The following is a 17,169-nucleotide window of genomic DNA, read 5'->3' as shown; positions in this document are numbered from 1 at the left end:
AAGGCTAGCCGAATAGACAAACTTAAAAGCTAAGAAAAATCAAGAAAATTCCAGAATTAATTCCTCAAAAAGATTCGGCTGAATGGGCATTCAAATGGCCAGCTTAAACATGAAGCAAATGCACCTTGCAAAGATGAATGCATCGGTAGATCAATGGTCTTGTCCAGGTTCGGCCTTGCTCTTAAATTACTCCTTAAATTGGCACTTGTTGGCTGAAAAGATAGGAACATTAAAGATAGTTGTTGAACAGCCACACAAGTGTGAAAAGTCGGTTTTGAAGAGTCAAATATGTGTGAACATCATCAGCTGAATAGTCCCCCATGTGAACACTTAAAATAGGCTGAATGTAGATGTTTAAAAATGGAACATTCGGCTGAACATTCATTTGGGTTGCCATGCATGAATCGGCCAAATGCAATGAATCTAAGATGCATGCACCTTTGCCGTCCAAGGTAAATTCCTACACCAAATTAAAACAGCAAATTAATCATGTATAAAACAAATTAAATTCGGCAGCAAATACTTGTAAAAATCTGCACATTTAATCATGTATTAGTTTAGGACATATTTAAAACACTTGAACTAATTAGGACATAATTAAAACACCTAAACTAATTAAGACATATTTAATAATATCTAATTATTATTTGACCGAATTAATAACTTAAATACTTGGACTTATGACAAATTAAATAACTATTCCAAAAAATAAATATAAAGTCAAATAAGTCTAAGATGAGACGAATGAACTAAAACAAGCTCATTGAGCTTGAAGAGCTTTAAGTAGAGTGCACGATTTGCTCATCTTGCTGGTCCCATAAGCCTTCAAGTAGACCGCCACGGATTCACCCCAAATCCGATCAACCAAAGCTGAAATTCCATCTTTGAACTTCTTAGCCCTAGCTCGGGTAATAGGTCCTTTAGGCAGCTCGAGGGAGACATCGTTTGCACTTGATAGCTCATGGGGCTCGATTGCATCAAAAGACCCACTCAAAAAATGAGAGGTTTTTAGTAAAAGTATAGGCCCCGAAAAATAGTTTTGAAAAAAAATAAGATCCGTTTTCTAAACGGGCTAGGCCACAGTAATATTTTTTTACCCGACCCGAATCAACCTAAATTTTTTTCCACTGTTATTTTGTTATCATTTTGCTATTATATTGCTATTATATTGTTGTTATAAAAACTTTTTTTATGTATTTTTAAATTTCGGGAAACATTTATTTTAATGTTTGTAGTGTATTTGATATATTATATTTTTAAAATTTATTTTTATGTACAAGAATATAAAAAAATTAATACGAGCAGGTCAGGTCGGGTCCAACATTTTTTATCTAAACGGGACTTAATTTTTGGGCTGAGCTAAATTAGAACCTATAAAACGGATCTAAAATTTTACATCAATCTGACCTAATCCATAATCAAATTTAATTATAAAATCCACTAGTGAAAGATTTGTTTATGGGTAAGATTGCTTAGAACTACAGTGTCTGAGAGAGTGTAAAGAATTTTTATTTTTATTTTTGTGGGGATAAACTTTGCATTTAATTTTGTCATTTGAAGGATTTTTAACACAAGAATTTCTTATTACTTATTGTTGTTAGTTTAATTTTACTTCAAAGTTATTTATTTTCTTTGCATTTAATTTTATATTAGTAAGTTATATGATTGTAAGTGATTTTACGTGTTTAATTTTTATTAATTTTAAATAACATATTTTTTAATTATTATTACATAGTGACAAATTCTCTTAACTTTTAAATATTATACAAAGTTGGAACTATAAGAAAATAAACTATAATAATAATTTGAAAAAATAATAAAATTTAGTAAAAATAGTTTATGATATATATAAAAATATTTACATTAAATTAATAAATATATTTAATAATAGTGATTAAAACATAATTGTTGAAAATTGACTTTCTTTTAAAAAACTCAAAACATTTTCCACATGTACCAAACAAATAACAAATAGAAAATGACAGTTTTGAGAGTGCTTACTTCACATAGTATAAATAATTTACCTCATCATCAATTAAAATAATCACCGATCACTTTTCGATGTTATTATTATTCGAATATTATTTAATATTGTCTTTTGAAGAACCATTGCATTAATGCTTCATTCTTTATATATATATATATATATATATATATATATATAAAATTTTAATTTATTAATACTAACTATCTCTATTTTAATCGATAAATTTTTAATGCTACTTGATTGAATATGTCTAATTATTGAATGCTATTTATAAAGCTAAATTTAAATTTAAATCGGTATATAACTTTAATATTAATTAAGTGATAATTAACATGTTTGAAGTTCTATTCAAGTAATAATCAGATATTAAATTAATAAAATTAGAACAATTAAATTATAATTATAATTATCATAATTTTTATAATTTATGCTTAAATATCTATTCCAGTAATAATTATATTTTAAACTTAGCATAATTTGTTTACTAATAGTTTTAAATTAAATTATCATTTTTAAAAATTAATTTACAAATGCAATATAGTAGTATATTTTAGCTTTTTTCTTCATAAAATTAGAATTAGCATAAAAATTCAATAACATTTTCATAAATTGATTTTACTTTTATTTTTAAAATATTTACATAGAATTTTAATTAAAAGTTTGAAAAATATAAAATAATGATACTAATAATTATAATCAATAATACAAACTTTCAAGTGACTTTACAAAAGAAGTTAATTAAAAGCTGAAATTTTGGAACATTGCAATAATTGGTTTTTTATTATTATAAACTTTTAATCATGGTTCTCTAATTATCAAACATTGCAAATTTTATAAAAAATTTAACAAATAAATATATCCTATTTTAATAAATACACATGGTGCATTGCACGAACTAAGAAAATTAATTATAAATATAAGTATGTTTATATGATGTTAACAGCATGCATAGACATGACCGAATCCGAGCCTACAATGTCTGTATTCAACATAAAATCGAAAGGTTCTACTCTAAAGTGCATCTACTTTGAATGGATCAACTCATTTAAAATAGTGTTTTTAAAATTGGATTAGATCGGTTGGTTAGGCTGGTTAGATTAGAAATTAGTTGATACATCGGTTCGGAATAAGGTAAATAATTAGATGACTTGCGAACTGGTACGAACCAATTGAATTGAGCTAAAAAACTAATTAAATTAAATTTTATGAAAATTTTAATAATTTATTTCATTTGAATAGAATAGATCGATTGGACAAAGAAACGATAGTATGACTTATTCGACCACCAAGTCAGTTCCAAAAACATCATTTAGAAAAGGCATCCTAAACCAATGTTTTTTAAATCGGACCGGTAGTCAAACCAATCAAGTTATCGATTCATCAGTCAAATTAAAAAATTATTTAAAAAAAACTAAAAAAAAAATGGTTCTACCGGTAGTTCCCTATCTAACCAGTTTAAAGCCGCTTTCTAGACATGTCCCTCCTATCGGTTCCCAGTCCAATTGGTTGGTCTGTTCTTGTTCAAACAACACTGGTCTAAACTTGTTCATGGGTCGGGTGATCTACCTGGAATGCTCTACCCGTCTTGACTTGGTCGAACTTGAACAAAAACTTTTTTGCCCTCGAGCTGGCTCAACCCGACCCAATTTTAAATTAAATAATTTTATTTTAAACTTAATTATAAAACATATAAATATTAATATAAAACAATATTTTTAATATTTCATTATTTTAAAATAGTGATTTGAATTATCTAAGTGGATCGGGCCAAACTGGGCCGGGCTCAAACCTGAATTAATTTTTTTAAATTTGGTCCTCACACCAACAGCCATTTACGGGTCTAACCTGCAGCCTAACTTCTTTACGTGGATTAAAATAAGCCACGTTTTCCTCTTCACTTTGATTTTTAGGGTAAATTGCACTCATGGTCACTATAAAATAAGATCTGTCTTATTTTGGTCACTTTAAAATTATTTTTCCTTAATTTAATCACTCTAAATAAGAAAATTATATGAATTAGTCACTGCCATTAAAGTTTCCGTTTTTTTTAACGGATTGCTGTATATTAGCACATTGAGTGACTAAGATATTAGCATATTGATTAATTTTTTAGCCAAAAATCAACAAAATCTATCAAGTGTCAATCACTCAATCTGCTAATGTGCCACATTAACAATATGTAAAAAGAAAAATAAAATTTTAAAGGCAATGACTAATTTGCACTGATTTCTTATTTCGAGTGATTAAATTGAAAAATAAAATTTTAAAATAATCAAAATAGTACGGGACCTATTTTAGAGCCATTCCAACATGGCCTAATTTTTAATTTATTTATATATTGCTTTTCTGCCCTTTCTCGAGAGTGTTCCAGAATCGGTTCGTTAAGACAATGGCTACCCTCAGAATAGCTCTTCGTAACGTCCACCGCATCGTTAATACCTACGCCGTTGCCGGCCGTACAACGACCGTTTTCAGGTACCCATTAACCCCTTTAGTTTTTCATTTCACCTTTGTTTGCTTTTTTGTTAGTTTTACATTATAAAAGAATTGTCCTTTATTAGGCCACAGTATGGTTGGGTTTCAACATATTTTTCAACTAATATTAGTAACACTCAGCCATTAAACATCGATCTTTCTAACGAAGAAAGCAAAAGGCGTCTTTATAACAGGTAAGCTTTTTATATTTTGGGTACTTTTTTTTTTCTGATTTTGATGATCAATATTTAGCTGGATTTTGAATTTTTTTGATTGGTCCCTGTTTTGGGTTTTTATAGATTGTTGTATAGGAGCAAACAAAGAGGGTTTCTGGAGCTGGATTTGGTTTTGGGAAAATGGGTTGAAGAACATATCCATTCCATGGATGAAAATGGAATTAAAGCTCTTGTTAATGTCCTCGATTTGGTAAAAAATCCATTTTTTTGATTGCTTATAAGCTGAACTGACATGCCTTTAAGTTCAAAAATACTCTCTTATTGGTTCATGCTTGTAGTTGGTGTTGCTTATATGAAACTATAGTGGATTATCATGTTTCATTGCTAGTGGAGCAATGTCTTGGTTGCTGTATTAGTAATAGAATTAAAGAATTCTTGGGGTTTTGGATGCTTTTCCCAGAACTATATCTGAATATTGTCAGTTTTGAAGCATGCCTGAGCATTAAGGCTTGAACTGCCGACTATTGATCTTCACTCATAAACATAATCCTTAGCTGGCTTCTAATCTTCCTTCTCTCATCTCTGAGATACGTTTTATGAAGAAAATGATTTTTTTTTATCTAAAGATCAGAAAAAAAAAAGGGTCTGCATCTCCTGTAAGAATGATTTAGAAGATCCAAAACCAAAAATATCTGTATTTGCTAGCAACAATATGGTGGAGGCTGTCAATCAACATATATTGATCCAAAATCTGATTCTAGTGGTAAAAGTATCATGGAGGCCACTGTATTAGGAGTCAGATTTCATTTTGCCCTCTCTAAAAATGGGTAAATTACGTTAAATCAAAGAGCAAATTGGTTTTCCTGTTAAAAATTCTATGTTCACGTGACATGCCATGTGTATCTCATGTTGATGTATAAGGGTTAGGTTTTCGACAGTAATTTAACATAGAGGGATTAACTTGCTCGTTTTTTGAGTAAAAAGAGCAAAATACAATTTGACTCCTAGTACAAGGGCTTTTATGGTACTTTTAGTGATTTAAGTCCAGTATGGTACCTTTGAGTATGTAAGAAATGTTTTGAATTGATTCATTTTAATGAATCAATGATGTTGGCCCTAGAGATTCACCGCAGATAGTAGAGGCACCGACAATGTGTTTTCCAATGCATGATATTGCTGATCGTATTAAGCATACTAGTGAACTGTGTATTTCTATCCATAAAGTGATATGAAACCATAAAAATGATCTTTCTCAATACTATAACTTTGAGGGAAGAAATCTAACAAATCATGCATCTCATTACTATCCAAATGTTTGCCATATTTCTTTCTCTTTTGCAGGAAAACCCCGACCTTTGGAAATGGCTAACCGGTCAAGAACAACCACCCGAAGCAGTGACCATTAATCCTGTAAGAGATGATCTAAAATATAAAAGTTTTGCACTTGTATTTCTTTTATTTCCCAGCATTCTTATATGATCTTTCGGTTGTTTAGGTCTTCTCTGCAGTGCAACAGAAGGTCTTGAAAAACCTCAACAACCATTCCTCTCCCGAGACCCGAGCAACCCGTGGCCGGCCATGGGTGAGAGGGTGGGATGATATCAAAAAAGGTCGCGATAGCCCAATCACCGGAAATCAGTAGCTTTTCTTTTGCCTTTGAGATAACAGGTTCTGAAGGCTTGTTTATTTCGAAACAAATTAAGGTTTGTAATATGTAATTTCTTCGATATTGTATGCTAGAATATGAAATAAGGATGGCTGCATTGCTGCAGTGAAGCTGGAGATGTAAGAAAACCCTGAATGTATTTGGTATAGGCCTTATTTAAGTTGATCTATAGCATAAAAATTGTGGCTTGAATTGTCATTTCTTCTCTGTGCGGTAGCAAATAGTTAGAAATAAAGCTTTCTAGTACTCTTTGAGCCAAATGTGTTCTTATTGTTACTTATTGAGTTTAAATTTGCACATTCCTCTAGTTTCAAGGCATGTTTTGGCCTCTAGATTTTTATTTTTTATTGCAATTAAAGCATGGGAAATGTCTTCCTAAATTTTGCATCTCTTACAACCTAAATCAACATCGATACCTCTCTCCCTCAAGCAAACTCTACATGGAAAAATTTTTTTTAGAGCACGCCACAGGAATGTGAAGGTTCCATAGAAGCTTCCAATTCAGATAGTATGAGGAGAGTAAACTTTGATTGTAAGGGAGGGTAACAATTGAGTTTATTGTTTTAAGGATAGATTGGGCTTTAGTTACTGAAGTAATCTGGACGATTGTTAAATAAAACCATTTTCTGAATGAGATTTCATAAAATAAGATCAGTAAATCCGAATTATATTAACCAAGTTTATGTGTCTATCTTCTCTCGTTCTCTTATTTGGTGCAGATGCAATGGCAAAATTAAAATAATTAAAATATTCAATAAACAGTTTTAAAGTCTTAGCCAATCAACCATTAAATCCAACTTACTCGCTAGTTACAATATTCCTACAAAGTAATAAATTACAAAGAAATAACTTCTCTCAAAGGCCAAGTTACATAATCTTTTAGGGTCAAAAATAAATTATAATTTTTTCGATAGTAAAAATGTGATTTCACCATTTTAATAGTTTCTATCTTTGTAATTTTTAAATGATTAAATTAAATTTTTATCATTTTTAGGAGGGTTAAAGTGCAATTTTATCTTTACTAATTTAAAATTTTAAAAATTTCAAAAGACCTAAATAGAAAATTTTCCATTTTAAGGGGTCGGGGCCCTTGCCAGCCCCCTAGTTCCGCCCCTGTCTCCCTCCCTCTCCCTCTAGAAAAAAAATAAACTAAATTAACGAAATCCAATTAAATATGTTTCATGAAAAATGGCTTATGAAAATTGTTTTCTATATTTTTTTGTATTTGTTTTGTGGAAACAACTTACAGGTCAATGAAAAATAAATCATTTTTCCTGAAAATTAATTTACCCTTTCAAAAAATGTAAATTATTTTCCAGAAAATAACTTCTATTTTTATATAAAATTAACTTGAACAAAACATAATATTATTAATTAATAGTAAATATTCAATTTTAATATTAATATGTAATATTATAATATTCAATAATATTAAACATACATATTTAATTATTTATATTGAATAATACAATAATTTATATTGAATATACAATTTTATTTTAGTAATAAAATTTTAACGGTAATAATTTTAAATTTCAAATAATATTCTTAATATATTAATGAAAATATTTATATTAATATTTTAATAATCTATCTATATTATAATTTATAAATATTTTATAGTATAAAATATAAATATTTTAATTACATAAATATAAGTATTGGTTTAAATATGCTTAGTTTCATTTATCATGTGTCACTATCCATTCTCATATATTATATTATTATAAAAATTTTGATTGGCAAAAGAAAAGCTATTATAATATTTTGTAACAAATATGTTTATATTATGTTTATTTTATAAAGAATAATTTTAAAAAATAATTTTAGAAAAATTTGTCAAACAACAGAAAATATTTTACAGAAAATCATTCAAACATCAGAAAATATCAATTTTTTAAGAAAATCAATCAATTTTTAAAAATCCTTTTTATAAACTATTTTTAATTAATCAAACGCAACCTAAATAAAATAAATAATTAATACATCTATCAATTTAAAGTATCACCAAACAATTTTATTGAGCAGTTGCTTTTTCATCCCAAACTCCAATAAATGCTTCCAGCATAGCCTAATAAAATTTGTGACAACATGAACATAAGCATGGATCGGTGCAAACACGCGCGTAGTGTCCCGGTCCAAAGTAGAATTTTTTTTTTATTAAAGTTTTTTAAATTTTTTAAAATTTAAAATTAATAAAGGTAAAATTACACTTTAACTCCTCTAAAAATGATAAATTTAATTTAATTTTTTAAAAATTATAAAAACATAAACTATTCAAATAATAAAATTATATTTTTACTATCGTAAAATTTAAAATTTAATTTCAACCTTCTAAAAAAATTTTCTACTATTCACTCTTAGGCTGTGTTTGATAGGGAAAACCAATTTCGGAATTGGTTTTACACGTTTTCCAGTGTTTGATAGCAGGAAAATATTTTCCTTTTGTAAAACCAATTCCGCTACACGGGAAGACCTATTACAAATTTGGGGAAAATGTCTTACGCTTTTGAACTCGGTAAGACATTTTCCGGAAAATGACGCCTTCTTCTCCCCCTTCCCTTCCCCTTCCCTTTTCCCTTCCCCTTGGGTTGCAAATCAGTTTGGTCAAGGACCTCTTCCGGTTCCTCCTTAATCCAGGTAAGGCTCATTCTTCTTCTTCCGTTCTTCATTCATTTTTCTTCTTCTGTTCTTCATCTTCTCTTCTCAGCATATTCTGTTTTGTTTCCTCTCTTTCTCTCTTTCTCAGGCAAATTTACCATGAATTCTTCGCCGGGTCTTGGCTTAAGGCGATGGTCGTTCTTTGATTTCTAACATTTTTATTTTAATGAATTATGCTGATTGTCATCAAATTGAGAGAAAGTATAGTAGCCGATGAAGATTACAGATTATCTATTGGGCTATTCGCCTCCTATTTGGGCGACTTTTCTTGCTGGATGATATTTTGGTTATATACATATGGTTGATTATGTCATTTAAGCATATATTCTTCATAAATCTCCCCTTGACAAAAAAAAGAAAAAAGAACTTTCTTCAGTTCAATGGTGTTATTCAATGACTACCTTTTTACTATGCGAGTCTTGATACGCCATAGATATAATTATGGAGCCATCATCCTACTAGGTAATCATTTTGGATTTGGTTTTAGCTATTACACAAGCTTCTGAATATAAAATGCTAACATCACACAACTTACTTTTTTTTTTGATAAATCACACAACTTACTATCAAATGAATATACAATGGAACATCTTAGTGGCCAATGTCTAATCCCTTGCTCAAATTACCAGTGATGCCATGGACTTGTGATAGTTCACTATTTGTCTTCTAGGTGAGCAGATATGGAAGAGAGCAAAACTCTTCCCCAAAACGTAGATGGATAGGATAAGATGTGGACTAGGGTAATCTTTTATATGAAACAGAGTATTCATTGATGGTTTATTGCATTGCCTCTAGTGAGATTCATAGGCATCTTCACTAAATGTATATCATATGATAACCAGTTGGGTTTGGGTTAAGTCTAGAACTGTTTTCTACTTTTGCTTTGTGCATTTTTGGCTAGGATGAGTTGTGCAGGCAAGTAAAACAAATTTTAGCTTCGAGAATTCCTATTTCTTTTTCGAAGAATTTTGTCACTCTACTTGATTGTACCAAAGCATCAAACTTGTATAAATATGTGAAGCAATGCCCTAGAAATGTGCAGATGTTACTATTAGCTAGTAGTCGCACTTCCTTAGAGTCTTCTATTAGATGTTTTCGTACCAAAGTTCAAAGAAGATATGATCGACGCCATATATTTATTTAACTAAAATATGGCTTGTGATATTTTCTTGCATTTGAGGTAATGTTCTTAATAACATTAAGAAAACGATAGTAATTATCCCTTTCTTTTTAATGCATATTTAAATGGAAATGGTTTTTGTGATCAAGATGAAAAGAATAGAGCACATATTTCAAAGTGGCTAAGGTTATCCATTAGAATGTATGGAAGTTTTAAAGGAAATGATTAAACAAATTATACCAAATGATATAACCCCTAAATGATATAATCCAGTTTGAAATGTATGTAACATACTCATCAAAAGTTCTAAGAGCAAGATTGTGAGGTTCAATGAGCCTAAGTGGACAATACCTCATCAAAAGTTCTAAGAGCAAGTTTGCGACCTCTTTCTTTTACGAAGGAGGAGTGCGGTTAAAATTGTGAATGGGAGGTTTATATTTGATCGATTTCTCTTTTCTTCTATAATTTCTGGCCTTATGATGCGGGAACCTTGTTGAACCCCATATTCTTTTAGGAAATATAGTCATTTTTCTCATGTTGTACTAGTTTAATCTGTATTGTTCTTTTATATATGTCTTGCTATAATTTTACCGGGTTGTTATACATTATCTTAACTCACACGACTTGTACCTGATGCAAATGTCTATATATACATGACAAACGCATTCTAAACATGAAAATATGAGTTGCATTTTACTAATATCTCTTGCGACTGGTGCCTAATGTGATGTCCATATATCCAAACATGAAAATGTTGGTTCCAATTTACATATCATGAAGATGGTAGTTATATAATTTTACATTTATGTGTTTTGGTGTGATTGCAGATCAAGGATGGTTTTGCTGAGGGGAAAGACCTGGTTGTGTCTGTTATGTCTGCAATGGGGGAAGAGCAGATCTGTGCTCTCAAAGACATTGGTCCTAAGTAGTTTCAAATTCATTTATTGCAAATCTTAGATGGAACCATAAAAGACTTTGGCGATTTAAATGCGGTTTTGATTTTTGTTTTGGGTTTGGATAGAAAAAGAGAACAACAATATAACTAGTTTCTTGTTGTGCTATGGATTCTTGTTTTGCTTTTCTTTTCAATAATTTTTATTATCTCGTCTTTATTTTTGTGTTGGTAACATTTAAATTCTAGCTTTTAATTGCATATTACACTTGCATTAGTTACCCAATATATATTAATGTAGCAATTTAAGTTTGACATATCATTTAGTACGAGTTAATACAATATACTAGTTTTTAAAAAATGAAATTTTCTAATAATTACAGATTTTTATTTTAATTTAAATCCCATGTTAAATATATGCATCACAAGAATCGGATTGGATAAAAGTAGAATCAAATTAATATAAAATTTAAATACAAATAAATGTTTTAATAATGAAGAAGTAAAATCAAATCGGTATAATCTACAAATAGATGAACATTTGGAATTTAATTAGATAAAACTTTTATTAATAAAAATTTATTTATAAATAAATCATTGCAATATGTGTAAAATAATTTAAAATATAAAAATTTATTAATATGTATATAAATTTATTAATATATGTAAAAACAACTTTTCCGGAAAATATTTTCGAAAATCATCAAACAATGAGAAAATATTTTACACAGATTCAATCAAACATCAGAAAATATTTTCCAGTAAATCATTTTACAGAAAAGTAAAACATTTTCCAAAAATCATTTTACGAAAAATATTTTACTGCCAATCAAACAGAACCACATCAAAGTACTTAAAGCTCTAAATCAATCAAGACTTAGAACAGTGAGTTAAAAAAATAAATCCAAATATAGGACAGCGAAAGTGCAAAAGGAAGGGAAGAGAATTAAAAAGGAAAAAAATTAGGGGACAAGTAATTGATGATTCTTTCATTTCAGACAATTATTGTCGTGGGGAATATCATTTGATTTGTTTAAGTACAAAGCTCTTATATCAGTTAAGTACAGGAACAATGGAGCAATGGAGTTGACTGATACGAGAAATAGTCACTGGAAGTACCATTGCAAGAACAATGGAGCACTGGAGTTGGCAATGATAGGAGAGATAATCCACTATATTTTAAGTTTCTACAACCAGTACTTCTATATTTAAAGATCAAGTTAGGAGTTGAAATGCATTAAAACTCGGTTATTCAAAATATCACATTCCAAAATTAGGGTTAGAAAAAATATAATTAGATTTTAAAGTATAAAAAGAATAGGGTAAACAAACTTAGAATGCTTGCTAAAGTTTTAACATTTCTTTAAGTTCTAGTTCTAAATTTGAAACCTCTTCTGTATTTTCAGCCAAAATATTTTATTTTCTTATTTTTACTCTCATAAAGTACCGAATTTTTAAACCAACCTACACCGAAATATGATTTTTTTGTCCTTAATTTAAATCAACCCTAATTTTAAACTAATTCCTAATTCTTTTAAATTACGATTTTTTTATAGTCAATCTTTTCAAAACCTAGAATTCTTATTTAGAAAATTATTTTTCAAGAAAAGCTCTCAAAATTTTCTCTTCTTCTTCTCAATTGCTGAACCATATTCTCAACCAAAGATTTCAAGGTTTTCAATTACATCCCTCTTCTTCCAGTGATTGTCGATTTCTTCATCCAAAAATAAAGGTTTTTGTGTCTTCAGTCAGGTGTGGGATCTAATTTAAGCCTGTAATGACCCAAAATTCACAAGCATCAGAAAAAGTACATTATTGGGCCCCCGTCTTAGTAAATTGAGTTCGAAAATAATTATTAGAAATATTTATTAGACTAGTTGTGTGTTTAATTAGGTTTTAGATAGGTGAATTAGCTTAATTAAGAGTAATTAGTAAAAAAGGATTAAATTATAATAGAAGTGAAAGTTTAATTATAGATTAAAATAAAATAAGAGGGACTAAATAGGTAAATAAGCCAATGGCTTAAGTTTAGGCGGCAGTGGATGCAAAATCTTAGATTTTTTCTTGATTTATATTATAAAAATATTATTAAATTAAAATATTATAGGAAACAAATAAGATTAAGACAAATGTATGTTTATGAATGTGAGATGTGTATTAAAAGATATTTATATTAGTTATTATATATTATATTATTATAACAAAAAAAATAAATGAAATAAAAGAATAGAAAAAGAGAAAGAAGAACAGAAAAGAAACAGAGAAAGAGACGAAAACAGGGGAAGAAAAAGGGAAAATAAAAGAAAGGGGGAAAATTGAGATTTTGAAGCTTGAAGTTTAATAGGTAAGCTAAATCAAGTCCTTTTCTCATAAATTTGATGTTTTTTTGGAATCCTAGAGTGAAATACTCTTGGATTTAAGTTAAAAATTTGAAAGTTAATAGATTTTTGAGTAGGGTTTATGTTGAATAAATGATGGAATTGAGGGTTTATTTGATAGAGTTTCTAGTTAGAGTTGATAAAAGGATTAAATTGTGAACTAAACTATAAGTTTTGAATTTTAGGGATTAAATTGAGGAAAATTCGAAATTAGTGAAAATGCTGAAAAAAATTAGTAGATAAATTTGAGTTTGGAAGAAATTTGAATAGAAATAGTGTGTGAATTAAATTAGAAAAGTAAATAAATTTAGTTAGGATTAAATTGGAATTAAAGTATAAATTAGATAGAAATTCTATTATTATTATAAATTAATATTGTAATTAATAGTGTAAATTATTATTATTTTCGTAGCTAACAAGGAAAACGAGGCATCGGCATCCAAAGGAAAAGAAAAGATTGTTGAGGAGTAAACGCGTATTCCGGATTTGTATTACTATAACTTAAACTATTTACTAAATGCTATATTGAAATATATGTGAATTGAAATAATAGATGTTTTGAATTGTTTGAGTATTTGAGATTGTTGTGGAAATGAATTCGAAATTGGAAAAGTAAAATAATACCCTATTAACTTATCGGACTAGATTGGATACAAATGGCATGCCATTGAATTTGTGATGTGATGATGAGATTTGTAGTTCGGCCGAGAAGATGATTATATTATTATATGCTTCGGTTTATCCGAAGAGGCATTTAATGCCTTATTGGTGTGTTATGGAGGATTTAAATAATTTCGGGTGTGTTTAGGTTGGATATTCTGGTGTGTTTGGGTGGAATCCTCGTATCTGTCAGAGTCCGAGCCTTGTTAATAGGGTAAATAATTGAAATGAAAATTTGAAAATGAAATTTGTTGATTTGTCACTATAGAAAAATACGAGAAAGAGTGTATGAGTTAAATTATGAATTGAATTAGTATGTAAATATATATATTTAAAATTTATGGAATGATATATGAATATGTATATTTAGTTTAAAATGATTTATAAAGCTTATGGTCAATATTTGAAATTTTATTATTATTAAATAGTATAATTTATAGTAATACCACTGAGTATAAAAATATTCAACATACGGTTGTTTCCGTGCGCAGGTTGTAGAAGTCAAGTACTGATCCAGCATCCAAAACTAGACCCGACTTCAGCAAATTTTGGTGATGTATATTTTCTTTTGGTAATGTGGCATGTACATAGGATGTGTATAAACGTTATTATGTTTTGAATATAAATAGTTAAAAATGTTAGTATTATAAATCTAAGAATTTTAATGAAAGAAATTTATCCATTCCAATTTAATTAGTACATTGATAAATTTAAATTGATATTGAATTAATTGAGTTTGATTAGAAAGTATTTAGAATAGAAAATGTGAATGTGAAATGAATTGGTTGAATTGGTTATGTTTGGAAAAATTATGGTTTTATTTGCGGAGGTTTAATGTAAAATAAATGTAAATGTCAGAAATTTTTATAAAAAAAAAACCGAATGAAGTCAATTAGTAATGTTTATATGAATTTATGATTTATATATTTTTTTAATATGTTGGTTATTTATGATTTGTTTATTTGTAAATTGTTTAATATGTCCGGTAATGTCTCGTAACCTTGTTTCGGCGACGGTTTGGGGTTAGGGGGTGTTACAAAGCCATTATGTATGATTAATTAAGTTGAAGCATTGGGAATTAGGGTTTAATGTGGAAAGAAACAACATGCGAACCCTTTTTATGTAAATAACCCGCGAACCCTAGGAGAACTATTATGTGAACCCTCATGTTATATAGTATAACATAGTGAATTGTTAATACATGCATGCGAACCCTAGGTGAACTATTATGCGGACTTTTATGTGAAATGTTAAAGCGGACCCTTAGTACATGTATGCGAACACCTTTAGAGAATATATGCAAACCCTTAGTACATTTAGGTGACCCCTTAGTGAATATGTATGTGAACCCTTTATGCGAACCTTCATGTGATATAGTATGTGAATTCGTATGTGCGAACCCTATATGTGCGAACCCCCTGTGATTTAGTGTGCTAAGCCTATATGTGTACCCTATGTGTGAACTTGTTATGTATGTGCTAGCCAAACTAGAACGATAAACAATCTAATATTAATATAATATTACAAGTTTAATTTGCATGAAAAATCTGTACATGTGAAAATTGATATGAATGAATGCATGAAAACATGTAATTTGGTGATAGTATGTGATAATTAACGTGCTTGACAAGTATTGCACCGATTGTTGACAAATAGCATGATATGATGAGTTTATGTGCATGATTACATGAAATTGGGTATGGAGGACGGAGGAGTTCTGTAGGAGAAAGTGGGAATTTAAGTCCACACCGAAAGTCAGTACTGCATGAAGTAGGCGACAATTCATCGAAGCCAAGCAAACCAGGATGATAGTTTTAAAAGCCATCAAAATCGGGCAGCCGAGATGATAAGTTATTGTAGTAAAAGTCATCGTCACAGATGACAAGTCAACAACCATCGTCACTGGGAAATCTTGGATGGTCAATTATTGAAATGTGTTTTGGAGTGTTGAACGATGCTCGAGGGCGGATAGGATGGATGCGTGAGAACTTAAAATTAAAATTGCATTGCATCATGAACATAACCTATACATGCATTGATTTACTGAATGCTCCTTACATTATGCTTAATTGCTATGTTGCTATAAATTAATGCTTTACTATTTGCACGGTTATATGTAGTGGTAAAAATTAGACACACACTGAGTTGTCATAAGCTCACTCCCTCTTTTTCCTTACCTCTTAGGTAATGCAGGAAACTAGGACTCAGAATGGCATTAGAGGAACCTCGGACAGCTTGTTTTTTTTTTTTTTAAGTTTCCATTAAAGTTTCCATTAATTATTTTTGGGTTGTAATTATTAATTATTTATTGCTTTTATATCTTAAAGATTGTTTAGCTTGTTAATTTTAAGCATGATACTTAGTTAATACTATGATAATTGCAAAGTACTTAAAGTTTTAATAAGTCTTTTTAGACCTTAACTGTTTTTCTCAAAACTTCATATTATTAATATTGAAATTGGATTGATAAGTAAAACTGATTTAACCAATGAATGTTTTTCTTAAAAACAAAAGAGTGATTTTCATACAAACCAACTCAAGTAAAAGAATGACTTTACTGAATCACTTCGGTGATTAATGTAACGCCTTCGGTTTAGCCGAAACTCATAAACCGGGTTGGGGGTGTTACACGAAAAGTATAATAACTAGTCATTCTTTAATTAATTATCAAGTCAGGATTTGAAACTGAGATGATAAAATGAATCAAAATTCGAAATGTCATTTGAAAAGTACAATAACTAAACATTTTCTCATTAATCATCAAGTTGAGAGTTGAACCTGAAATAATAAAATGAATCAAAACTCGAAAGTTGGGAATTGAACCAGTGATAATAAGATGATTCAAAACTCAAACTGTCATCAGAAAAGTATAATAATTAAACCTTTTTTAAGTAATCACCGAGTTGAGATTTGAACCAAAAATAATAAAGTGAATCAAAAATTGAAATCTCATTCAAAAGTTAAATAACTAAATATTTTCTAATTAATTATCAAGTTGGAAGTTAAACCTAAGATAACGAAATAAATCAAAACTCAAATGTTATCCAAAAAGTAAAATAAAAAATTTAAGATTTGAAACATAAACAATACGTATGTATTTGAAAAGGGTGCGTATTAGTACTCTAACAATATATTTATTTTTATTTCACAAATA

The 17,169-nt window shown here is 29.1% G+C and overlaps 1 protein-coding gene and 1 long non-coding RNA gene across 3 annotated transcripts; both read left to right on the top strand.

Annotated features, from left to right (window-relative positions):
* Positions 1-4,302: 4,302 nt before the first annotated feature.
* LOC105785729 (succinate dehydrogenase assembly factor 2, mitochondrial) lies at positions 4,303-6,502 on the top strand. The gene is made up of 5 exons (XM_012611869.2): positions 4,303-4,462; positions 4,549-4,656; positions 4,762-4,888; positions 5,980-6,048; positions 6,134-6,502. Exons 1-5 carry the CDS (start codon positions 4,377-4,379, stop codon positions 6,278-6,280), a joined length of 537 nt encoding a protein of 178 aa, XP_012467323.1. The 5' UTR covers positions 4,303-4,376; the 3' UTR covers positions 6,281-6,502.
* Positions 6,503-13,190: 6,688 nt separating this feature from the next.
* On the top strand, positions 13,191-16,403 carry LOC128042397 (uncharacterized). Of its 2 annotated transcripts, none has more exons than XR_008197735.1 (4): positions 13,191-13,321; positions 13,768-13,843; positions 14,507-14,571; positions 16,200-16,403. It is a non-coding gene; the product is annotated as an uncharacterized LOC128042397 (long non-coding RNA). The 2 variants fall into 2 exon arrangements; XR_008197734.1 differs by having other exon boundaries at positions 14,507-14,586.
* Positions 16,404-17,169: the final 766 nt, after the last annotated feature.

Source organism: Gossypium raimondii, chromosome 7 (genome assembly GCF_025698545.1).
Source record: "Gossypium raimondii isolate GPD5lz chromosome 7, ASM2569854v1, whole genome shotgun sequence".
In the NCBI taxonomy this organism is placed as follows: domain Eukaryota; kingdom Viridiplantae; phylum Streptophyta; class Magnoliopsida; order Malvales; family Malvaceae; genus Gossypium; species Gossypium raimondii.
Note: the sequence above shows the minus strand (reverse complement) of the source record. Positions and strands in the feature narration are given on the sequence as shown.